Consider the following 27006-nt stretch of genomic DNA (forward strand, 5'->3'; position numbering starts at 1 on the left):
CTCTTGGTCTCTTGCCAATCTGATTATTTGCTGCGACAATACAGACATATCACAAATATCACCTGCCCGAGACTTTGCCCAGTTGGTCTCAACCTACAAATATATATGTAAGCAAAAATAACATTAAAAGCATTTGTTCTGTTTTAATGGTATAAAAAATAGAATTAAACTGTAATGAACAACAACAGAAAGGTTTAAAAGGACTGTGCATATCAAAAACTTAGCTTTAAGAAAACTGTGAAGGAAAATGTGAAATGACTCCTGAGTATAGTGCTTTCATTTTGCAGTGGGAGAAGTAAGGCTTCTGGCTGGGAAGATCTCTCTTGGTAAATAACTTAGTATATGATAACAGCAGAGAAATTTCTTTCTGTGTGGTTGGAGTTTGATCATAAACTCATTTTGGTGAGGACTGGTCCTCTACTAGTTATAGTAATCTAAGGAATCTGAGAGGCTTGATGGTTTTTGTTGTTGATGAGTGTGTGTGTGTGTGTGTGTGTCTTTAACAGAGAGAGACAGAGAGACAGAGAGACGGGGTGGGGGGGGGGGATTGTTGGGTAGGGGAAAAGGGAGAGATAAACTTAAGCAGGCTCCATGCCCAGCATGAACTCCACCAGGAGGCAATCACAAGACCCTGAGAAAACAATAAGCCACCCAAGTGTCCCTGTTTAAATTGCTGTTTAGCTAGCCAGGAGAAACTGTTTCTGATCTAGCTCCCCTCTTATAGCCCAATAGGCTGCACGTTACAAAATTAGCTGCAGTTCAGTTATGACTTGACTAAAGGACGATGACTTCGTCTTGTAATACCGCATGGCCACAATATGCTTTATGGTCAAGAGAAGCACAGATTGCAGACCCAGATGCATCTGCCTCTTAGAAATTTAAAATTCTTCACAACGCAGCCCATTTAAAGGCTTGATGCATTCTGTAGAGGAGATTCTGAATAAAGTCAAAGACAAAGGACCTTAGCTCTTCTCAGTAGAACCTGGCAGAGTCACCTTCAGCACCCAGCTGCCATGGCACGGGGATGACATTCACAATACAAATAATTTAGCTGCTCCATCTGGGGAACCATAGAAAACTCAGCCACTTAGCACACTGAGTGCTCTGAATTTATGACTCTGGAGAAAACCAGCACAAAATATAATCAACCATCTCCAGTGACACCAGAAGGAGCAAGAGGACTCTAATCAGCACATTTCAGTCACAGCTAACTCCCCTGAGGTAGTGCTGAGCATTTCAACCCACAAGGATGGAAAGTAACCATCACACCATGAAAGAAGTGATAGAGAACCACCTTCCAGCAATCTGGTACGACTCATGTTCTGGTTGACTCATGTTCAATACACATTGGTGACCTGTTTCCAAGTGTCTACATGAAATGAAAATGATACTAAGGATGATTTTAATGTTCAAGTGGCCTAAATGAGAAACATTGGAAATACATAATTTGTATAAGTAGGCACCTACCGTGAGAGAGACAACTATTAACCTAAACAAACTAAGTGGGACACATATTTTGACTGGGATTGAGAAGCATTAACGAACCACTGACAAGACAGCAACCACGCAGGAAACAACTAAGGAACCCTGAGAGACAGTGACAACAGCAGAGGTCAAAAATCTCAACTCCTGCAGAAGTATTTCCTACTACTCCACCTTCTTCACACACTTTTTTTTTTTTAGATTTTATTTATTTATTTGACAGAGAGAGAGAAAGAGAGAGCACAAGGAAGCCCAGCAGCAGGCAGAGGGAGAGAGGGAAGCAGCTCTCCACTGAGCAGACAGCCCGATGCAGGACTCGATCCCAGGACCCTAAGATCATGACCTGAGCTGAAGGCAGAGGCTTAACCTACTGAGCCACCCAGGCATCCCTCTTTATATACCTTAAATAGAATGTCAGGAAATGAGGCATTAAAATCAAATCCTCTATCAGAGAATAGGAATTCTTGTCACCTTAAAGATCCTTCTAGCTAGACTAAGAATCACAATGACATGAGCAGATTAACAAGAAAAAAATCATATTAAATCAGTGTATATATAGGGAGTCTGCAGAGACTTGGAAATTCCAAAGACTGTCAAGCAAGATGAGGTACAAATGTCATCCTGAACTAAGACAAACGGGTCAGGGCCTGGAGCTTCTGAGGAAAGGAAAACCCTTCACAGGGTGATAAGAAGAGCACATATTTGGTAACTGGATATTTGTCCTACCTTACAGTTGGGTCATGGAGATAAACTTGGCCTCTGTGACTAACCCTTGCTCTGAGAAAGAGCCCCAATTTAGATTCCATTGTGTGGTTAAGAGAGCAGGGAAGGGCTTTCTTGAGGCTGCAGGTTCTCAAGTACCTTGAACTCAAGTTACCTCCAGGACAAAGCGGCACATTCAGGCACTGGGGGATGGACCGGCTGTCTAGAAGCCCTTCAGTTCCCTACCTGAAACTTCCTTATGAGTTTCATACATTAAAATTTCACCTGATAAATTGTTTCCTGTCACTGGTCCAGCATTTTAAGCCTGACAATAAATAGGTCAGTAGAGTCAAAGTCGTTTCAGGAGGCAGTGATGCAGGTGTATTTTCAAAGTTAGCCCTGTGGCACAAGTAATGTAATTAATGAAGTATTTACACTTAATGATTAGAGCAAATGTTAAGCCAGTTTCTTTCTTCTAAGGGTAGCAGTTGACCAGACATCTGGTCAGATGTCAGACTTGAAGTATCCTGAGATAGAGGACAGGTAGCAACCACTGGATAGATCTTCCTGGCTTATAGTTCAAATACATCTGGCAATGTTTGCAGTGGCCCATGGAGCCACAGCCCTAAGATTGTCTCTCCATGAATATAAGGGTGATTTTGTTCCATCAAGTCATTTCTATTAAGTTTCCAGAGCTTCAGGGAAAAGGACAGTTTTAGTTCTCACATAATTCCATATCAGAATGGTGGGAGAAAAATAAAAATATTAATTTATCAATTTGTAGCCAGACATTGTAGAACCCTAGAAGAAATCAAGATCTAGTCCATTGTATATGAAAACTATTGAAACATTTTATGCACAGAGCCTTTGGCTCAGGTCATGATCCCAGGGTCCTAGGATCGAGCCCCGAATCCAGCTCTCTGCTCAGCAGGGAGCCTGCTTCCCTTCTTCTCTCTCTGCCTGCCTCTCTGTCTACTTGTGATCTCTGTCAAATAAATAAATAAAATCTTAAAAAAATATTTTATCAACTAAGATGTGTTATTAAAACACATTTTTCTCTATAATCACCTGCATTTTTACCCGACATAGAAAAAAACACCAATTTCATCACAAAATAACTCTAGTTGAAGAAAGAAAACTCGGCCTGATTATTTACATAATTCCACCAAGAACAGAGATTTGATTTACAGACTCTTTAAAAACAGCTTTGCTGACAGTTTCATACTGAATTTCTAGACTGAACTTTTAATAGCCTCTCCAGGCCAGAGGGAAGCCAAATACTTGCTACCAGACATTGTCTGTGATTCCTACAGAGATGGTGAACTCCTCTCTTCTTGAGGTGGCCCAAATATCCCTAGGTTCCTGTACCCGTTAGGAAACAATCTTTATTTTAAAAGATTTTATTTATTTATTTGATGGAGAGAGAGATCACAAGTAGGCAGAGAGGCAGACAGACGGAGGGGGAAGAAGTCTCCCTGCTGAGCAGAGAGCCTGACCTAGGGCTTGATCCCAGGATCCTGAGACCATGCCCTGAGCTGAAGGCAGAGGCTTGACCCACTGAGCCACCCAGGCACCCCCAGAAAATGCTCTTCTTTACTGACATATTATGGCTGCTGGGAACTCTGTAAACAAGGTATCAGGCTGCTATTTCCAAGGGGGCATTAATGGCTCCATAAAGTCAATCTTAGTCCCTTAGAGCCGTCCGTCATATTGGATCTATGCAGCTCTTTCTCCACTATGATCTTCCGGTCCAAGTTTTTGTTATATAACCAGTGTTTGTCATCATGTCTTGTCATAAGCAGAAGATTCCTACTGAAATTATGCAAATTCATAGATTGGCAAAGAAAATATATATATATATATAAATGGTCACCAAGTTTCTGAATTTGGGAAGAATCAGAAAAGAAGAAAAGATAAAGATTCCAGTTTCTTTCTAAAGGAGTATTTTTGTGCCACTGCTACAAGTCGGTCAACCTAACACAAAAAGTTTTCTAAATCTGTAAAAACAAAACATTTTTTAAGGTTTTTGTATATATTCCAGTTAGAATATAGGTAGCATTGCTTCAGCAGTACCACAGCAGTTGTACACTTCCATACAATGCCCCATACGCATCACAAGTGCCCCCCATAAACTGCATCGTCCACTTAATGCGCGCACCTACCCAGCTCCTCTCTGGCAACATCAGGTTATGATCTATAGTCAAGGTTCTTTTCTTGGTTTGCCTCTCCCTTTCTTTTGTCTTTCCCACTGCACACTTGTTTTTGTTTTGTTTTTAATTCCACATAGGAGTGAAATCATATGGTATTTGTCTTTCTTGGACTTACTTCACTTAGCATAATACTCTACAGCTCCATTCGTGTTGCTGCAAGTGGCCAGATTTCATTCCTTTTTAGGGCGATTTAAATATTCCAAACTATATATATTCTATCATCCATCTATCATCAATCTCCAATCTATATCTATATCTATATCTATATCTATATCTATATCTATAAACCCAGTCTTTATTCATTCAGGATTCAATGAACACATGGGTCTGTTTGGAGGCAGAAAAGCCCACAGCCTCTCCCTGTTGAACAGCTCCTCCAACATCATAGAAAGGACAAAGCCAGAGCAGGGGATATACTCATCAAGGTGCTGACTAAAGGGAGGAAGGTCCCACAAAGCAGGGCAACAGCTTCCCTGAAAGGTCCCCCATCTGAAGTGGATCTGACCCATGCTGGCGTTATATAACTGGGATACCAGTGCTCAGGAGCAACCACAGCACACGCCTTGCTGACCCTGCCTATTCCACTGTCCAAAAGGTTACTTCATGTCCCACATCTACTCTGCCATATGCTATAAAGCTACACCCGAATGATTACATCATCTGATATGCCTCCCCTATTCACTGCCACTGATCTAGGCCTGGGCCATCACAGTCATTATTGTCATCCAAAAGCATCCGGTCCTCAGTAACACAGGAATTTGATTAAATCATGAAGACGAAGCAGGACTTCACTACTCCTCAGAAACCCACCACATCTGCCAATTCCCTTTCTCAATTGCATGCATTCAACAGATGACCCCACCAAGAGCTGCCTGTGCCTTTGCAGTGACTAAAGGGAGCCCCTCCAGGCCCCTCCCCACATGGGAAAAGTTCTTCACATTTTCTTTTAATAAGACTGGACTCTCCAAGGTTAGTGCCTTCATTTTGTTTTACTTATATTTACATCCCACATCCCCGTGCTAAATGTCTGGATTAACACCCACTGCTGGTCCATCTCTCTAATCTCAATTAAGTGTTTAGTGAGGACACTCTTCCCACAACTCAGCAAACAAGAACAGCTGCGGTGCCTACGTAGCTGGCAACAAAAAGAGGAAAAATACAACTGGGGCTCTGGAGACAACTAGGAAATAAAACAAGTAGGAGCCATTTTTTTTTTCAATCCAGGGACTCTGGTATCCAACTCAGGGCAGTTGTCCTCCTCCACATGCTAATTCTTCATCTTCTGTATTTTCTTTTTTTTAATTTAAAATTTAATGGGCCAACATATACTAAATCATGAGTTTCACACATAGTGTTCAAGAATTTATCAGTTAAGTAGAACACCCGATGCTCATAATGTCAATCTTCTCTTTCTCTCCCCTGGGCTACAATATCACTCCTATTGGGATAGGTTTCTACTTAGGAGGTACCTGTTACACACGCAGCACTGTTAGATGTGCATGTGTACTTCAAAAACACACCCCAACAACACCCCCACATGCAAAGTGAGACACATACCTCTATCTGGGGCCGTGGTGCTTTAGAATACCAGGAAGGAGTCTGCATTAGGCTGTTCAGACCAAAACAGGCCTAGGTCAGCTCTGTGGGAGTCTTCTCCGAGGACCCTGGGAGGGGAAAGAATTGGGAAAAAGGAGAGATGGTGGCTCAGAAGGGTTAGGTGGGACTGTCTTAGCAGTTACATTAACTTGTGACTCTGCGTTGTGTTGTTTAGAGAACGCACTAGTGACAGGGACTGGAGCCCGTTCAGGGTCCCTGCAGAATGACTGGGCACTCAAAGTGTATGCCGAGTAGCAGTATCATGGAGCACGAGAGCTAAAACACCAACAGTACCTCCACATGATTAGCAACATATCCGTCATAATACTGCAGCGTTCACAAAGAGAAGAGGATACAATATTAGGGGGACAAAATAATCACACGTCATTTAAACCTTCAGAGCACTGAGAATATGGGTTCTTGGGAATATTATCCCACTCCATTACCAAATAGGGGCTAGATACCATCAGTTCCCTACAATCTTTGGTAAAATGAGATGCGTTCACCTTGGTGCTGGGATAATATGTCATTCATTACACATCCATGTTAACAATTTAAAAACCAGTAAGTTTTACTTTAATATACATTAAGTTCACACATAGATTATGTTATGCATTTCAAATCCACTCTATTGTCATCAAAATACAGAATAGTAGTGGTTAAAAGCATTCAAGGGCTGTTAGAAAGATGTGGGAGTAGTAATTTCCATTAATTTCAGGACTGAGGTCTTTTTATTTATTTTTTTAAAGATTTTATTTATTTATTTGACAGAGAGGAAGATCACAAGTAGGCAGAGAGGCAGGCAGAGAGAGAGGGGGAAGCAGGATCCCCACGGAGCAGAGAGTCCGATGTGGGGCTCGATCCCAGGAACCTGAGATCATGATCTGAGCCGAAGGCAGAGGCTTAACCCACTGAGCCACCCAGGCACCTCAGGACTGAGGTCTTTTTAAAAATGTTTAAAATGTGATTTTTTAAACGATTTTATTTATTTATTTGACAGACAGAGATCACAAGTAGACAGAGAGGCAGGCAGAGAAAGAGGGAGAAGCTCCCTGCTGAGCAGAGAGCCTGATGTGGGACTTGAACCCAGGACCCTGTGATCACCACCCAAGCGGAAGACAGAGGTTTAACCCACTGAGCCACCCAGGTGCCACTCCCCGCCCCCCAGGACTTGTTAATTCCATGACTGGAAGCCTGTATTTCCCATTCCCATTTCCTCATTTTGCCCCTCATCTTTCTCCATTCCACTCTGGTAACCAGCAGGTTATTCATGGTCTTTATGGGTCTCTTTCTGCTTTTTTTATTGTTTCTTGACATTTGTGACAGTGTGGATAGACCCAGAAGGTATTATGCTATTTGAAATAAGTCAAAAAAAGACAAATACCATATGAATTCACATATATATATAAAATCAAATCTAAAAACAAGTGAATAAGAGTATAAACAGACCCATAAATATCTATTTTGTTTTAAATAAAGTCCATAGACAATCTCAAGGACTATAAATATTCCAAGATTACACACATTTTATAATGTAACAAGCTGGCCGCTCACAATTTTCCAAACCCAGCAGAAGACAGGAAGCTCCTTAAGCAATTAAAAATAGAACTACCCTGGGACGCCTGAGTGGCTCAGTTGGTTGGACGACTGCCTTCGGCTCAGGTCATGATCCTGGAGTCCCGGTATCGAGTCCCGCATCGGACTCCCAGCTCCATGGGGAGTCTGCTTCTCTCTCTGACCTTCTCTTGGTTCATGCTCTCTCTCACTGTCTCTCTCTCTCAAGTAAATAAATAAAATCTTTAAGAAAAAAATAAAAATATAACTACCCTATGACCCTGCAATTGCACTACAGGGTATTTACCCCCAAGATGCAGATGTTCTGAAAAGAAGGGCCATCTGTACTTAAATGTTTATAGCAGCAATGGCCACAGTCGCCAAACTGTGGAGACAACCAAGATGCCCTTCAACAGATGGATGGATAAGGAAGATGTGGTCCATATACACTATGGAGTATTATGCCTTTATCAGAAAGGATGAATACCCAATTTTTGTAGCAACATGGGCGGGACTGGGAGAGATTATGCTGAGTAAAATAAGCCCAGCAGAGAGATTCAATTATCATATGGTTTCACTTACTTGTGGAACATAAGTAATAGCACAGAGGACATTGAGAGATGAAGAGGAGAAGGGAGTTGGGGGAAATCGGAGGGGGAGATGAACCATGAGAGACTGTGGACTCAGAAACAAACAGAGGGTTTTGGTGGGGGGGTCAGGGAGGACGGATGGGTAAGCCTGGTCGTAGGTATTAAGGAGGGCATGTATTGCATGGAGCACTGGATGTGGTGCATAAACAATGAATCTTGGAACATTACAAATAAATAAATAAATAAATAAATAAATAGAGACGCCTGGGTGGCTCCATGGGTTAAAGCCTCTGCCTTCGGCTCAGGTCATGATCCCGGGGTCCTGGGATCGAGCCCCACATCAGGCTCTCTGCTCAGCAAGGAGCCAGCTTCCTTCTCTCTCTCTGCCTGGCTCTCTGCTTACTTGTGATCTCTGTTTGTCAAATAAAGAAATAAAATCTTTTATAAATAAATAGATTAAAATAAAAATGGAAGCTCCTAGCAAAGTATGCTATGGCTAATGACACAGCAAAAACCATTAACTTCTCCATCACACTAATCTCACTTGTCAGCTCCCACACCTACAACTGATACAGGCAGATGCTGCACATGCAGTGATTTTCTGTCACATCTGGAGACCATGAGCATAGGGAACCCCAAGAGGTTAAAGGTATATCCTGCGTATCTACCCAAACCACTGCCATGGAAAGAGGCGTCCATTGGTTTTCCTGAAATATATTGGGAGTGGAACTCTTTCAAGAAGGCTACTGGTGAAGTTTTTTATTTTAATTTTTATTTCCATTTAGAGACTTATTTATATTTTAGGGAGAAGAGGGGAGGGGCAGGGGAAAGGGAGAAAGAATCTCACAGTCTTGCCTCTGAGTGCAGAGTCAGAAATGGGGCTCCATTCTAGGACCCTGAGATGACAACCAGATCAGAAATCAAGAGTCCAAAACTTAACCGAATGAGCCACCCAGATGCCTATCTTTTTTTTATAATGTTTTATTTATTTATTTTATATATAGAGAGAGAGACAGTGAGAGAGGAACAGAAGCTGAGGGAGTGGGAGAGGGAGAAGCAGGCCTCCCACTGAGCAGGGAGCCTGACGCTGGGCTCCATCACAGGACCCTGGGATCATGACCGGAGCTGAAGGCAGATGCTTAATGACAGAGCCATGCCAGCATCCCCAATGATTTATTTTTTTTTAAGATTTTATTTATTTATTTGACAGATCACCAGTAGGCAGAGTGGCAGGCAGAGAGAGTGGAGGAGGAAGCAGGCTCCCTGTCAAGGAGAGAGCCCAATGTGGGGCTTGATCCCAGGACCCTGGGATCTTGACATGAGCTGAAGGCAGAGGTTTTAACCCACTGAGCCACCCAGGTGCCCCCCCCCATCATATTTTAAGTAGAACATCTTTTTCACATTCTCAAGAACAAGACCCACACTTACACCTATTTGCAGTCTGAAAACATTGCCAGTTATTCTGGATCTCATATCCATCATGGGTATTTGTGTTTGTTTGTTTGTTTTCCTTCTGGGCTAGAGAGAGCTGGTAAAGTATCCAGGTGGGACCTAGTTATGACGTTTTCCTTCACTGAGATCCCAGGAACAGACCTCAGCAGCAATAGGAAACCTGAACTCACCACCTTCCCCTGCGGATCTGTCACCGAGGAGTATTTTCAACATTCGCAGGACTTTAATTCAGTGACAAACACTGATGGCCCTACTAGAAGCCTGGTTGGAGACATGGAAGAGAAGGATCTGGGATATAGGAGAGAAGTGTCCTAAAGACCTAACCCTGAGTGTCATTTCTGGAAAGGTTTTATAAATAGGTGAAAACATGATGCAGAAACTTAAAAACTAGAGGAATCAACATTTGCAACTTCTTTTTTTTTTATTATTTTTTAAAGGTTCATTCATTTATTTGACAGAGAGAGAGACAGCAAGAGAGGGAACACAGGCTGGGAGAGTGAGAGAGGGAAAAGCACACTTCCCACTGAGGAGGGAGCCCAACATGTGGCTCCATCCCATGACCCTGGGATCAGGACCTGAGCCAAAGGCAGCCGCCTAACAACTGAGCCACCCAGGAGCCCAACATTTGCCATTTCTTTTTTCTTTTAAGTCCTTTTTTTTTTTTAAGGTTTTATTTATTTATTTGACAGAAATCACAAGTAGACAGAAAGGCAGGCTGAGAAAGAGGAGAAAGCAGGCTCCCCACCGAGAAGACAGCGCAATGTGGGACCCGATCCCAAGACCCTGAGATCATGACCTGAGCCAAAGGCAGAGGCTTAACCCACTGAGCCATCCAGGCACCCACATTTTCAACTTCTAATGCAAGGAATTTCAGGAGAAAAACATGGCATGGTCTCTGACTTGGGACACAAGACTTACCCAAGAATTGGCCATTTCTTCTTTCCCCTCGTCCTTTAGATTTCTTTCTCACAAGGTGTTTGTGGAGAAATCACAGGAATATCATGAAAAAAAAAAAAAGCCCTTAACGATACCAACAGAGTCTCTTCACGTATAAACTGCTCACCTGAGGACTGGACCATGAAATGCAGAGAAGTTCTAGCTTCCTCGTACATTTTGTCAGCAGCTCCTACTTGAAGACCAATCCCTGACTTTTCCTTCCCTGCTCTCAGGGAGCCTCCCCTTCCACAGATGCCCAAAATTCAGCTACAGCATAGGAACTGCGTGCTGCATGGACATGACCCACCCTGACTCTTGTAGGAGAGTCCCTCTGACCTCTCCTTGAGCCAAAGCCTGCTCTCAACTCTCAAAAAATAACAGGAAGCCCTCGTGCTTTACTCAGGATCACTTGGCCTCATTATCACCTGGTGCCCCCAATTAACACAACACTGTTGTTTTCACCCAAACCAGTTGATAGAACCAGAGAGGGAGGGCTCAGGTGATAATCATCTTTCAACTCCACACCTGAGCCTATGGGGAAGCGTTTGGAGAGGTGACCAGGCACAGAACAGGAACCAAGTCGATGATTGTGAGCACATTTAGATCCATGCCTTCCTCACTGATCAGATATTTTAGGGTGACAAAATGCTCCTCTTTGGTAGATAAATAGTTATTTTCTTAAGTACCACTTAACAAAAAGTGAAGTTTTGCAAGGTGAATCTACTTTTTACCCTTTCATCAGCAATACGAGAATTCTAATTCATCCACATTCTCACTGAAATTTGGTGTTTTATCCTTTTTCTTTATTTTACCCATTCTAGAAAATGTGGACTGCCTTCTCACTGTAAAATATGAAGTTGTCTTCCTATGCTTGTCCTGGTGACTGAACCAGAACTGCTTCAAATCACGTTGAACAAAAACCAAAATGGCGGTGTGCCTGGGTGGCTCAGTTGGTTAAAGCCTCTGCCTTCAGCTCATGATCCCAGAGTCCTGGGATTGAGCCCTGCATCGGGCTACGAGCTCCATGGCGAGTCTGCTTCTCCCTCTGACCTTCTCTCCTCTCATGCTGTCTCTCTCTCAAATAAACAAATCAAATCTTAAAGACCTGAATGACTTGGATTAGCTGTTCTCAATTAAAAAACCAAAACCAAAAATGGCTGCATTCTTGCTTCAGCAAGACTCCATTTCAAACTAAATAAACTGTTTTCTCTCTTCTATCAACCTCCCTTCCTACCTTCTGAGCCTATTGTTTCAGGAATCTGATTCCACCCTGACAACATGAAGAACAGGGCTGACAGCACAGACACAAGATTTCCTCTGGAAATCAGCCATAATACCCTATTTCCCTACAAACCCCCAGCCTCTTCCTCTGGGTGGCTGCAGATTTGAAGGCTCTGAACTGCTGAGGCCTCCTTGGCTGGCAAAGCAATGAAGCTACTGTTCTTCTTTATCCACAACTCTGTGTTCATGTTGTGTTTTGGGTCTGATGCACAGAGGTCAGTTTATTTTTTTTTCATCCAATAAATGAACATATAGTGTATTACTAGATTCAGTGGTAGAGTTTAGTGATTCATCACTTACAACACCAACTGCTGATTACATCATGTGCCCTTCTTATTGCCCATCACCCAATTACCCCATCCTCCACCCACCTCCCTTCCAGCAGCCCTCAATTTGTTTCCTAGAGTTATGAGTCTCTTACGGCTTGTCTTACCTGATTTTCTTTTATTTTATTTTCCCCTCGCCTTCCCTATGGTCCTGTTTTGTTTAAGAAATTCCATATTTGAGTGAAATCATAGTTTAATTATCTTTCTCTGATGGACTTACTTTGCTTAGCATAATACCCTGTAGTTCTAGCCATATCACTGCAAATGGCAAGATTCATTTTTGATATACATACCATGTCTTCTTTATCCATCCGTTACTGGACATCTGGACTCTCCATATTTTGGCTATTGGGGACATTACTCCTTGAAACATTGGGGTGCAGGAGCCCCTTTGATTCACTATGATTGTATTCTTTGGGTAAATACAGGGTAGTGCAATTGCTAGGGCATTGGATAGATCTATTTTCACTTTTTGAGTATCCTCCATATGGTTTTCTAGAGTGGCTGCTGCACCAGTTTACATTCCCACCAACCAGGGTAAGGGGGGGCTGGTATATCTCCTCATCCTTGCCAACATCTGTTGTTTCCTGACTTGTTACTTTTACACATTCTGACTGGTGTGAGGTGGTATCTCACTGTGCTTTTGATTTGTACTTCCCTGATGCTGGGTGATGTTGAGCATTTTTTTATTTTTCTGTGGGCCATTCGTATGCCTTCTTTTGAGAAAGAGCTCTTTGTGTCTTTTGTCCTTTTCTTGATTGGATTATTTGTTCTTTGGGTGTTGACTTTGATAAGTAGATTTTGCATACTAGTCCTTTATCTGATAAGACATTTTGCAAATATCTTCTCCCAGTCCCTTGGCTGGCTTTTGGTTTTGTTGACTGTAAAGTTTTTTACCTTGATGAAGTCCCAATAGTTCATCTTTACCTTTGTTTCCCTTGCCTTGGAGTTGTGTCTAGACAAAAGTTGCTCTGGCTGAGGTGACACATGTTACTGGCTGTGTTCTCCTCTAGGATTTTGATGGATTCCTTTCTCACATTTAGGTCTTTCATTCATCTTGAGTTTATTTCTGTGTATGGCCAAGAAAATGGTCTAGTTTCATTCTTCTGCATGTGGCTATCCAATTTTCCAACACCATTTCTGTAAAGACTGTCTTCCATTGGATATTCTTTTCTGCTTTATCAAAGATTAGTTGACCATAGAGTTGAGGGTTCATTTCTGGGTTCTCTATTCTGTTCCACGGATCTGCGTGTCTGTTTTTGTGCCAGTACAATGCTGTCTTGGTGATTACAGCTTTGTAATAGAGCTTAAATGCCAGAATTGTGATGCCACCAAGTTTGGTTTTCTTTTTCAACATTTGTTTGACTATTTGGGTCTTTTCTGGTTCCATACAAACTTTGGCATTATTTGTTCCAGCTCTGAGAAAAAAGTTGATGGCATTTTCATAGGGATTGAATTGAATATGTAGATTGCTCTAGGTAGCATAGACATTGTAACAATATTTGTTCTTCCAATCCATGGGCATGGACAGTTTTTCCATTTCTTCGTGGCTTTCTCAATTTCTTTCATGAGAGTTCTATAGTTTTCTCAGTACAGCCCTTCATCTCTTTGGTTAGGTTTATTTCTAGGTATCCTAAGGTTTTTGGTGCTATTGTAAATAGCATAGAATCCTGAATTTCTCTTTCTTCTGTCTCATTGTTACTGTATGGAAATGCAACTAATTTCTGCAATGATTTTATATCCTGCCGCTTTCTTTACTTCCTGATTCAATTGCAGCAATATTTGGGTGAAGTCTTTTGGGTTTTCAATCTTTGACGATTTAATTTATTTATCTGACAGAGATAGTGAGAGCAGGAACACAAGCAGGGGGAGTGGGAGAGGGAAAACAAGGCTTACCACTTAGCAGAGAGCCCCATGCAGGCCTCGATCTGACAACCCCAGGATCATGACCCAAGCTGAAGGTAGACACTTAACAATTGAGCCACCCAGAAGCCCCTCTTTTGGGCTTTCTACATAAAATATTATGTCATCGGCAAAGAGTGAGTTTGATATCTTCTTTGCCAATTTAGATGCCTTTCCTTTCTTTTCTTTTTGTGGTCTGATTGCTGATGCTGGGACTTCTAATATTATGTTGAATAGCAGTGAACATAGCAGGACATCCCTGCTGTGTTCCTGACCTTGGGAGGATAGCTGTTTTTCATCATTGAGCATGATATTTGCTGTGAGATTTTCATAGTGGCTTTTATGATATTGAAGTACTTTACCTCTATCCCCACACTGCAAAGTGTTTATCAAGAAAGGACCCTATATTTTGTCAAATGCTTTTTCTGCATCAATTAAGAGGGTCATATGGTTCCTATCCTTTCTTTTATTAATGTGGTATATCACACTGATGGGATATTGAACCCTCTGTGCAGCCCAGGAATTAATCCCACTTGGTGATGGTAAATAAAGCTTTTAATGTATTGTTGGAACGTAGTGGGTGGTGTATTATTGAGAATTTCTGCATTCATGTTCATCAGGGATATTGATCTAGAATTCTCATTTTTAGTGGGGTCTTTGTCTGACTTGGGGATTAAGATAATATTGCTGGCTTCATAGAATGAGTTTGTAAGGTTCCCTTTCATTGCTGTCTTTTTGTTTTGTTTTATTGGTTTTTTTTAAAGATTTTATTTATTTATTTGACAGACAGAGCTCACAAGTAGGCAGAGAGGCAGGCAGAGAGAGAGGAGGAAGCAGGCCTCCTGCCGAGCAGAAAGCCTGATGCAGGACTCGATTCCAGGAACCTGAGATCACGACCTGAGCTGAAGGCAGCGGCCTAACCCACTGAGCCACCCAGGCACCCTCATTGCTGTTTTTGGAAACAGGTTCAGAAGAAAGCAAATTAATTCTTCTTAAAATGTTTGGTAAAATTCCACTGGGAGGTCCTCTAATCCTGAATTCCTGCTTGTTGGGAGATTTTAGATTACTGCTTCAATTTACTTGCCAGTTATGGTGTTCTGCTTCTTCCTGTTCAGTTTTTTAAAAAGATTTTATTTATTTTACAGATCACAAGTAGGCAAAGAGACAGGCAGAGAGAGAGGAGGAAGCAGGCTCCCCAAGGATCAGAGATCCAGTCCTTGGGACCCTAGGATCATGACCTGAGCTGAAGGCAGAGGCTTTAACCCACTGAGCCACCCAGGCACCCTTCCTGTTCAGTTTTGATAGGGCATGTGATTCTAGGATGCAACGCATTTCTTCCAGATTGCCTAATTTGTTGACATATATTGCTCACAATATGTTTTTATATTTGTTCAGTTTTGGTTGTGATCTCTCCTCTTTCATTTGATTTTATTTGGGTCCTTTATCTTTTCTTTTTGCTCTTCAATTTTCTTTTTGAAAAGTCTGGCCTGGAGTTTATAGACCTTAATGAATCTTTCAAAGAACCAACTCCTATTTTCATTAATCTGTTCTACTCTACTTTTGCTTTCAATTTCATTGATTTCTGTTCTAATCTTTATTATTTCTCTTCTCCTGCTGCATTTGATGTTTCCTTGCCATTCTTTCTACAGCTCCTTAGGTGTAAGATTAGGCTGTGTGTTTGAGACTTGTCATGTTTCTTGGGAATGTCTTGCATTACTATCTATTTCCCTCATAAGATTGCCTTTGCTACAACGTGAAGGTTCTGAATTGATTTTGTTTTTGTTTTTGCTTTTAAATTTTCATTTGAGTCATGATTTTTTAAAAAGCATTTCTTTAATTTCCTGATTAACCTATTCATTCTTTAGTAGGATGCTCTTTAACCCCCAAGTCTTAGTGTTCCTTCCAAGTTTTCTCTTGTGATTAAGTTCAAGTTTTAAAGCCTCTGAAAATATGCCTGGAAAAATTCCAATATTTTGGTACCAGGTGAGACAGATTTTGACACAATATGTGATCTATACTGCAGAATGTTCCATGCAAACACAGGAAGAATATGTATTCTCTTCCTTTAGGATGAAATGCTCTGAATATATCTGTGAAGTCCATCTTGTCCAGTGTCATTTAAAGCCCTCATTTCCTTGTTGATCTTCTGCTTAGATGATCTGTCCATTGCTGTGAGTGCAGTGCTGAAGTCCACTACTATTATTATTTTATTATCCACGTGTTTCTTTTATTTTGTTATTAATTGGTTTATACAGTTGGCTTCTTCCAAGTTAGGGGCATAAATATTTAACAGCTGATGGTTCTTTTTATTGGATAGACCCTTTTATTATGATATAGTGTCCTACTCCACCTCTTACCAGTCTTTGGTTTAAATCTAGTTTGGTATAAGGATTGCTACTCCAGCTTTCTTTCAATGTCCCTTAAAATGATAAATAGTTCTCCACCCCACCCCCCACTTTCAATCTGGAGGTGTGTTTGGCTCTCATATGAGTCTCTTCTAAGCAGCATATTGATGGGTCTTGTTTTGTTTTGAATTGAATTGACTACCCTGTGTCTTCTAATTGGAACTTTTTAGTTCCTTTACACTCAGAGTGATTATTGAAAAATAGGAATTTAGCACCATCATATTACCTATAAAGTCACTATTTGGAAAATGTCTCTGTTTCTTTTGAGTGTTTCTTCTTTTGGACTCCCTCGTTGGTCAGAGGATCCCCTTAATATTTCTTGCAGGCCTGGTTTAGTGATCATAAACTCCTATGGTTTTTGTTCTGCCTGGAAGCTCTTTATCTCTCCTATTCCTAATGTCAGGCTTACTGTATAAAGTATTCTTAGCTACATATTTTTCTCATTTAGTACATTGACTCTATCATGCTATTCCTTTCTCGCCTGCCAGATCTCTGTGGTTAGGTATGCTGCCAGCCATCTCTTTTTACCCTGGTAGTTTACTGACGTCTTGTCCTGAGCTGTTTTCTGGATTTTCTCCTTATCTCTGATTTTTGCAAGCTTCACTATTCTATGTTGTTGACTTATTTTTATTGATTTTGCAGGGGGTTTCTCTGTGCCTCCTGGACTTGAATGTCTATTTCCTTCCTGAGATTAGGTAAGTTCTTAGCTATCATTTGCTCAAATAAACCTTCTCCTGCCCCCAACCCTGCCTCTTCCTCTAGGATCCCAATTATACTAACTCGTTTTACGTTGTGCTATGACTGATCTCTTGAATCCTCACTTTGTGATCCAATAGCTGTTTACCTTTTTCTCAGCTTCCTTATTCTCTATTTTGTTTTCTATGTCACTGATGCTCCCTTCTACCTCATTTACCATAGCAGTTAGAGCCTCCTTCCTAAATTGCATCTCAGTAATAGCCTTTTAGGTTTCAACTTGATTAGATTTTGTTTATTGCTCCAGTTAAGAATTTTCTTGTGTCATTTTGCTTTTTTGAAGCCCAGCTAGTATCTTTACAGTTGTTGATTTGAATTCTAGTTCTGTGTACTTATATCCATATTGATTAAATCCATGGTAGTGAGTAGTGTCCCTTGTTCTCTCTTTCGGGATGAGTTTTTCCATCTTGTCATTACATCCAGAAAAGAATAGATGAATGAGGGGGAAAAACATACAAAAACAGCAATAATGACACCAGAAAAAAATGTACACTAATCAGAAAACGAACAAAAAAAAAAGGGGGGTGGGGTGGGGAGAGAAAATAAAATCAAACAAAAATTAGAATAGAAGACAACTAGATCCAGAAACTAGACCCTGGGTTTATTTTGGTTGGCTTGGTAGAAGAAAATCCAAAATAAGAAATAAAAAAAGGATGGAGCCCCTGGGTGGCTCAGCGGGTTAAAGCCTCTGCCTTTAGCTCAGGTCGTGATCCCAGGGTCCTGGGATCCAGGCTCCAGGCTCATCAGGGAGCCTGCTTCCTCTCTCTCCATCTGCCCCCCTCTCTGCCTACTTGTGACCTCTGCCTGTCAAATAAATAAAATCAAAAAAAAAAAAAAAAAAAGAAAGAAAGAAAAGAGGAAAAAGAAATAAGAAAAGGATCCCAAAATAGGAAAGAAAAACATATCTCCACAAAAACAAAATTGAATACAATGAGAGGAAACAAAAAACAAAAACTATATATATATATGTATATAAAACTATATATACATATACAAACTATATACATATACAAACTATATACATATATATATAGTTTTTGTTTATATATATATATATATATATATAACATAAATGTAAAAAAAGAAAATTTAAAATGACTTAAAGAAAAATAACTGGTAGTGGCACCTGGGTGGCTCAGTGGCTTAAGCCTCTGCCTTTGGCTCAGATCATGATCTCAGGGTTCTGGGATCAAGCCCCATATTGGGCTTTCTGCTCAGCAGGGAGACTTCTTCCCCCTCTCTCTGCGTGCTCTCTGCCTACTTGTAATCTCTCTCTGTGTGAAATAAATAAATAAAATCTTAAAAAAAAAATCAACTCCTGTAGAAATACTTCTGCTGTTCCACCTTGTTTTTACACTTTAAAAAGTAAAATAGGGGATGCCTGGGTGGCTCAGTGGGTTAAAGCCTCTGCCTTCAGCTCAGGTCATGATCCTAGGGTCCTGGGATCAAGCCCCACATCAGGCTCTTTGCTTAGCAGGGAGCCTACTTCCCTACCTCTCTCTGTACCTGCCTATCTGCCTACTTGTGATCTCTGTCTATCAAATAAATAACAACTTAAAAAAATCTTTAAAAAAAAAAAAAGTAAAATACCAGGAACTGAGGCCTTAGAATCAAACCGTGTAAGAGAACAAGAATTCTTTTCCCCTTAAAGTTTCATTTAGGCTGGATTAAGAAACTGTCAGGAACAGATAAAGAGGAGAAAATAAAATTAAATCAGTGTACATACAGAGAATCCACATAGACATGGAAATTCTAGAGACTGTCAGGCCAGATGAGTTGCAAGTGTGGGCACCTGGGTGGCTCCATTGGTTAAGCCACTGCCTTCAGCTCACATAATAATCCAGAGTCCTGGGATGGAGTCTTGCATCAGTCTCCAGCTCCACGAGGAGTCTGCTTCTCCCTCTGACCTTCTCCCCTCTCATGCTCTGTCTCACTCTCTCTATAAAATAAATAAATAAATAAATGAATGAATAAATAAAATCTTAAAAAAAAAAAAAAGAGAGAGTTACAAGTGTGGTCCTGAACTAAGGCAAAAGAACCAGGGCCTGAAGTTTCAGCACACAGGAAAACACTTTTATAGACTGATAAGAGCACATAGTTTGTAATGACATATTTGTTCTACCTTAAGGATCAGTCCCTGAGACAAACTTTTCTCTGCTAATAACCCTAATGCTGGGGAAGACCCTCAATAATTCTGCTGGGTGCTTAAGGGAGGAGGGAAATGTTCTCTTGGGCCTGGACATTCTCAAGTACCTTGAAGTCAAATAATCCATAGACCAAGTTGGCACATTTGGGGGTTGGAAGGACAGAGAGTCTATCCTGACTCTCTTCAGTTCCCCCATCTGAAATTTCCTTGAGAGCTTCACATATTAAAAGTTTAACATGTAGATTGTTTCATATCAATGATCCCGGCCTGAGAATAGGTCAGTTGAGTCAAAGTCATTTCAGGAGGCAATGACACAGAAAAGTTGGCCTGGTTATTTACATAAGTGCCCCAAGAACAGAGGTTTGACTTAAAGACTTTAAGAGCAGCTTTGCTGAATGTTGCATATTGAATCTCCAGATGGAACTTTTTTTGTTTTTCAAAGATTTATTTGACACACACACACACAGAGCACAAGCAGGGGGAGCAGCAGGCAGAGAAAACGGGAGAAGCATGCTCTCTGCCAAGCAAGGAGTCCTCTGTGGGTCTCAATCCCAGGACCCTGGGACCTGAGCTGAAGGCAGATGCTTAACTGACTGAGCCACCCAGGCACCCCTAGACAGAACTCTAAACAGCCTCTCCAGGCAAGAAGACAAGCCAAATCCTTGCCACCGCACAATGCGTGGAACACCTATGGATTTGGGTGAACTCCTCTCTTCTTGGAGTCCCTCAAACAGCTCTAGGTTCCTGCAGCTGTTAGGAAATGATCTTCTTGACTCACACAGTAAGCCTGCTGGGAACTCTGTCAAGAAATCTCATGATGCTCTTTCCAAAGGGGCTTCATTTGTTTCATAAAGTGAATCTTAATCCCTTATAATTCTCGAGTCATGTCTGAGTCTACGCAGCTCTTTCCAGCTAGGACATCCTACAGAAAGCTTTGGCGATATAACCAGGGTTTCTTAAATTGTTTGTTGTAGTACTTTGCTTGGGAAAGAGAGACAGAGTAAGCATCAGCAGGGAAAGGGGCAACTCCCCAGTAAGTAGGGAGATGGACACTGGGCTGAATCGCAGGATGCTGGGATCATGACCTGAACCAAAGGCAGATGCCTAACCCACTGAGCCACTAGTCACGCTAAAAGCAGCATTGGTCATTGTGTCTTATCATAAGCAGAAAAATTGCTTATTGAAATTATGCAAATATATACATATTGACTGAAAAATATGAGTAGTCGGGGCACCTGGGTGGCTCAGTGGGTTAGGGCCTCTGCCTTCTGCTCAGGTCATGATCTCAGGGTCCTGGGATGGAGCCCTGCATTGGGCTCTCTGCCCCGCAGAGAGCCTGCTTCCTCCTCTCTCTCTGCCTGCCTCCCTGCCTACTTGTGATCTCTGTCCGTCAAATAAATAAATTAAATATTCAAAAAAATATATAAGTATATATAAATATATATAAATAAGAAGAGTCAAAAGTTTGATATCATCAGCAAATGAGAAAGGATAAATGATTCAATTTCTTTCCAAAGTACATTTTGGTGACCGAAGACACAAAGTTTCTCACATCTGCAAAAAGCACTTTTTAAAGGTTTTTCTTTACATTCCTGTTAGTAAACATACAAGGTAACATTCCTTTCAGTGTACAATTCCATACCACACCCAGTGCGCCTTACAGGTGCACTCCTTATCCCATCACTCATTTAACCGCCTTCCCTCCTCTGTTCTGACAACCACCAGCCTACTTGCTATAGTTAAGAGTCAGTTTCTAACTTTGTCTCTCCCTTTCTTGTTCTCTTCCTCATTTCTCACTTGTTTTGTTAGAATTTACATAGGAGTGAAATCATCCGGTATTTGTCTTTCTCTGACTTATTTCACTTAGCATAATACTAATTCACCCATGTTGAGGCAAATGGCAGGGTTACATTCCTTTGTAGGCAGATTAATATTTCATGTTGAACTGTTCCTCCAACAAATCCATGTCATGGACATGATGAGGGACCAGAAGGCAAGCTGAGGACAAAGCAGAAGCTGACACCCTCAACTCCCCCACCATGAGATGCATGTGACATTCCTCAGAAGCTCCTGGCTGAAGGAAAAAGCAAATAGTTAACTTATGGAGATCACAATCCTGCAAGACATGGGTGTCCCTCTGTTCTACAAATGTCCTAGAAATTTACAAAAACAAAGCATGTCTATCAATTACCCAGCATCCAGAAGGGAATGTACATATGTTTAAGTGACCTTAGAGTCTGCAGCCCATTGACAGATGCTTGAAGAGGGCAAAATGTAATGTTCCTCCAGAAAACTCCCAACTATCTTCACGGTGATGCCTTACTAAGAGGGAAAAACAACATTAACTTGACAATGGCAAGGCTTCCAGTATCCTATGAGTCTTCGACATACAAAAATCATTTTGAAAACTCCCTTATTCCTCACCTTTCCCCAACCCCATAGTATAACATCAGCCACCCCTCATGACCCTGGTGGCAGCAACTCTTTCTGCCCTCCTCCTCTCCCCATGCTTTAATAAAACAACATTTTGCACCAAAGATGCCTCAACAATTTTTTCTTGGTCATCAGCTTCAGACTCCACCCCACTGAAGCTCACCTACATTCCAAAACTACAGCAGACAGAGCCAGAGCCAGGGAGGGTATTGAATATGACACTGAGTATAGACAGGAAGTTCCCATAATGCACAGCAGCAGCTTCCCTGAGTGGTCCCCTATCTACAGTGGCTCAAATCTTGATTGGGCTTTTATCCCTGGGAGAGCAGTGCTTGTGTTCAACCACAGCACACACCTTGCTGATCCTGCCTACCCCAGTGTCCAGAAGGCTCCTTCACCGCCAACAGCTTCTCTAACACGTGACTTTTGAAAGCTATGCCCACATGAGCGCATCACCAATTAGGTTTATCCAGTGCTACCAAATTAGGTTTGGGCAATTTCGGTAAATATGATCCGACAGCATCCGATCTTCAGTAATAAATAGGAATTCAGTTAAATCATGAAGATAAAGTAGGTCTTCCCCACTCCTCAGAAACCCACCACATTTGCCAATTCCTTTCTCCCATTACATGTATTTATGACATGAGACCACCAAGAGCTGCCTGTGCCTTTACAGTGACTGAAGAGAGCCACCTCTGGGCCCCTACCCACAGTAGACACAATTTTTACATTTTCTTTTAATAGGGCTTATGCTTCTAAGGATGGTGATTTCATCAAGTTCTACATAGATTCACATGCGACATCCCAGGGTTTAATGTCTGAATTAATACCCATTGGCCTTCCAGCTCTCTAGTCTCAAGTGTTTAGTGAAGACACTCCTGCACAACCCAGGCAAAAAAGATGTTTGTGATGCCTATTACCTGGGGGAAAAAATGAGCAAAAATATAGCTATAAATCCAGAGATAACTAGGAAATAAAACAAATAGAAATTCTTTTCCTAAATCCATGGAGTCCATTGTGCAAATTGAGACATTTGCAGTCTACATGCTCACTTTTTTATTTTATGTATTTTCGATCTGTGACCTGGGCTACAGTGTCACTCCATTTGGGAGGTTTCTCCTACTTCCGGGTTATCGATGACCTATACAGCATGGTAACATGGGCACGTGATTCAAACCAAGACCCCCACCAATAAATGGAGAACATACCTTTATTATGGGTCATGGTGGAGTGCTTGAGAATCCCAGTTCAAGTCCACTTTTGGCTATTCAAAGAAATGCCAGCATGGGTAAGCTCTGTGGGCATCTTCTCTAGGAGAACACAGAATGGGAAAAGCTTGGGAAAAGGGACAGAGGATTGCCCACAGAGGTGGATCTGATTGCCATGTCTCAAGTAACATTACCTTGTGACTCTACAGAGTGTTGTCTAGGTGATGAGAGAACAGAAGGCAAGCTGAGGATGAAGCAGAAACTGACACCCCATGAACCCCCACCCCCCACGGGATATATGAGACATTCCTCATGCACTCCTGGGTGCCTTAAAGGAGAAACAAATAGTTACCTGGTAGAGATCACAATCCTGCAAGACCTGAGTATTCCTCGGTTTACAAATGTCCTAGTGATTTACAAGGAAGAAGCCTTCTTTTATCTATAGCTGAACTTCCAGTGACCCATAACTCAGATTCCTGAAGCCCTACCATCACCCTCTTCTCCTTAAAATTTTGGGAGGTTGAGGCTGAAGGAAATGTAAATAAAACTGAATTTCTTTTAAACCTGCAGCCTACTGAAAAGGACAGGGTTGGATAGGAGGAATGTAATCCTGCTTCCGGAATAATTCAAATATCTTATCGTTAATGCTTTACGAGAGGGGTAAACAACCATGACAACAGCAAGGCCCCCAAGATCCCCTGAATCTTCTTTAATATATGAATGTTCTTTCTCAAAACTTCTTTTTTTTCCTTACCTCCCCCAAGCCCATAGTATAGAGAGAAATCAGCCATGCCTCACAACCCCACAGGAGCAGCACTTTCCGCCCACGAGTCCTGTCCCCATGCTTTAACAAACCAAAATTTTGCACCAAAGACATCCTCAAAAATTCTTTCTTGGTCATAGGATCCAGACTCCACCCCACAGAACCTCCCCTATATTCCAAAACCACATCATAGGAAACACACTAGCGAGCAGGGCAGGTGTCCACTCAAGGTCCCTGCAAAAGTGCTGAGTACACAAAGTGGATGGCAAGTAGCAGCACTACGGATCAGGTGAGCTAAAATGTCAACAATACCTCCCACAAGGGGCACCTGGGTGGATCAGTGGGTTAAAGCCTTGCCTTCGGCTCAGGTCATGATGCCAGGGTCCTGGGATCAAGCCCCACATGGGGCTCTCTGATCAGCAGGCTTCCTCTCTCTCTCTCTGCCTACCTCTCTGCCTACTTGTGATCTCTGTCTGTCAAATAAATAAATAAAATCTCAAAAAAAAAAAAAACCCCACAAAACCTGTAATATATGGGTAATATCACAGTCAGCACAAGGAGGAGAAAATAATACACTAGATAAACTAGGCGGGGAAATCACCCATCTTTTCAACCTTAAGGTCACTGAGAGAATGTATCATGAGAATATTATTCCCTTCCATTACCAAATAGGTGACAGATAACACCAGTTGTGTACACCTTTCAGTAAAATGATATAGGGGCTGCCTGGGTGGCTCAGTAGTTAAGCATCTGCCTTCAGCTCAGTTCGTGACCCCAGTCCTGGGATCTACCCCTGCATCAGGCTCCCTGCTCAGTGGGGAACCTCCTTCTTCCTCTCTCTCCCCCTGCTTGTGTTCCCTGTCAAATAAAATCTTAAAAAAAAAAAAAAGAGATAGGTTCAGCTTGGTGGTAGAATAACACACCACTCATCACAAATTCATGTTAACTATTAAAAACCATTATGTTCGATTAATTGAAGTACATTAAATTCACACATAGACTAAGTTATGCATTTCAAATCCACCGTTACACTTGTTCAAAATACGGAATACAAGCGTTAACTCCCATAGCTGATATCATGATGTGGAAGTGACTTCCGTAAGTTCCAGTGCTGCTGACAGTCGCAACAGATGTGTATGTCCAGCTATATGGCATGGTAGGGAAGAGTTAGATAACCTCTCTCTGTTATGGGGGAGGATTTCTTCCTTTCAATCGCATCCACTCCTATTCTCTAAAGATCACTATTACGAAGATACATCAGTAGTTAGCTGGTGCACCACTGTTTTTTCCTTAAAGAGCAATCAGGAAAACCTTGTATGTGTAATATTCAGGAAGTTCTTTAGTTTTAGTAAATGAAGAAAAATATTGTTCTCGGGGCACCTGGGTGGCTCAGTGGGTTAAGCCTCTGCCTTTGGCTCAGGTCATGATCTCGGGGTCCTGGGATCGAGCCCCGCGTCAGGCTCTCTGCTCAGCAGGGAGCCTGCTTCCCCCTCTCTCTCTGTCTGCCTCTCTGCCTACTTGTGATCTCTGTCTGTCAAATAAATAAATAAAATCTTTAAAAAAAAAAAAAAGAAAAATATTGTTCTGAACACCTATTTCATGGCAACTTACATCAATGCTATAACCCTAAGCAGTGTCTCCATTTGGATTTTCTTCCTTTATGTTATTACACAGTTGTCATCTTCCAAGGAAAATCTGGGATGTGTGAGTCCCCCCGAGTGCAACAGGGCATCGGATGCCGTTGATGGAGCAAAAATCAGGCTCACGGATTCATGCACCCAGTACACGTCAGTCAATCTCCAGAAGTGATTTGAGAATAAAGTACATTAATATTTTGTTGGTCAAAAACCTCAAAAAGGCTCCATATAATAAAAAGCACATCAAAACTAATTGTACCCTTGTAAAAACTCCCCCACTGAATCTTTCCAACATAACAGCATATACATTTTCCAGGTGTTTAACGTGATCTTTTTCCTTGGACTAATGAGTACTGTCTGAATAGAGGGACTGATACACTCCTTTACGTGGTATCTGTGACATTTATTGACATTAGTTGTTCAATCAGAGTTTTTTAATTATTTGTATGATTCAATTTACCTTCTTTAGCACTTTCTGTGTTTACAAAACTGTATATTAAAATGAGGGTCTTTCCACAATCATCTTCTTACTAGGGTTTGAATCTAGTGTGCATTTTGGGACACAGAGTATAGACTGAATTCCAGTTAAAGGTCTTACCACATTCATCACATTTTACCGTGTTGCTCCCATATAACTACAATGGTGTGAGTTTCAGGGAGAGGATGGACTTCTTTAGATGTGTATAGTTATTCTCCAGTTATATCAGATGCAAGGTCTGTGATGTAAGGGTTTTACAGTCCTTACTCCTAGTCTTTAAATTTTTAAAGTTTCTTGCCAGTATGACTACTGTGATGTTTGGTAAGGTGTGAGCGCTGGGTAAAGGCCTTGCCACATTCTTCACATTTATAAGGCTTCTCTCCAGTATGAGTTCTGCAATGTTTATGAAGGCTTGAGCGCAATGAAAAGGCCTTGCCACATTCCTTACATTTGTAAGGTTTTTCTCCAGTATGATTTCTGTGATGTGCAGTAAGCGATGATCTCTGCTGAAAGGCCTTGCCACATTCTTCACATTTATAAGGCTTCTCTCCAGTATGAGTTCTGTGATGTTTATGAAGGTTTGAGCGCAATGAAAAGGCCTTGCCACATTCCTTACATTTGTAAGGTTTTTCTCCAGTATGATTTCTGTGATGTGCAGTAAGCGATGATCTCTGCTGAAAGGCCTTGCCACATTGTTCACATTTGTAAGGCCTCTCTCCAGTATGAGTTCTGAGATGATTAGTAAAGGTTGAGTAAAACATAAAGGCCTTGTCACATTCTTGACATCTGTAAGGTGTCTCTCCAGTATGAACTCTGTGATGTGTCGTAAGGTGTGGGCGCTGTTTAAAGGCCTTGCCACATTCCTTACATTTGTAAGGTTTCTCTCCAGTATGAGTTCTGAGATGATTCCGAAGGGCTGAGTGACACTTAAAGGCCTTGTCACATTCTTGACATCTGTAAGGTTTCTCTCCAGTATGAACTCTGTGATGTCGATTAAGGACTGAGCGCTGTTTAAAGGACTTGCCACATTCCTCACATTTGTAAGGTTTCTCCCCAGTATGAATTCGGTGATGTTTACTAAGCAATGACCTCCGTGAAAAGGCCTTGTTACATTCTTGACATATGTAAGGTTTCTCTCCAGTATGAACTGTA

General features: G+C 41.5%; 3 protein-coding genes across 19 annotated transcripts in view; 1 reads left to right on the forward strand and 2 right to left on the reverse strand.

Moving 5' to 3' along the window:
• LOC309852752 (uncharacterized protein) overlaps positions 1-27006 on the reverse strand; it is a 642676-nt gene that overhangs the window by 466819 nt on the left and 148851 nt on the right. The gene's annotated exons all lie outside the window — the stretch shown is intronic.
• The window catches only part of LOC309852777 (KRAB domain-containing protein 5-like), a gene marked incomplete at its 3' end in the record, with an annotated part of 579551 nt that overhangs the window by 380559 nt on the left and 171986 nt on the right, over positions 1-27006 (forward strand). The gene's annotated exons all lie outside the window — the stretch shown is intronic.
• LOC309853927 (uncharacterized protein) overlaps positions 26139-27006 on the reverse strand; it is a gene marked incomplete at its 3' end in the record, with an annotated part of 55683 nt that continues 54815 nt past the window's right edge. Inside the window, exons 6-7 of the mRNA XM_082712529.1 lie at positions 26782-27001; positions 26139-26247 (exon numbers count right to left, since the gene is read on the reverse strand). Of these exons, the coding sequence (XP_082568655.1) occupies positions 26139-26247; positions 26782-27001 (329 nt within the window). The remainder of the gene's footprint in view (positions 26248-26781; positions 27002-27006) is intronic.

The sequence above is a fragment of the Mustela nivalis genome (genome assembly GCF_964662115.1).
Source record: "Mustela nivalis genome assembly, chromosome: 18".
Lineage (NCBI taxonomy): Eukaryota > Metazoa > Chordata > Mammalia > Carnivora > Mustelidae > Mustela > Mustela nivalis.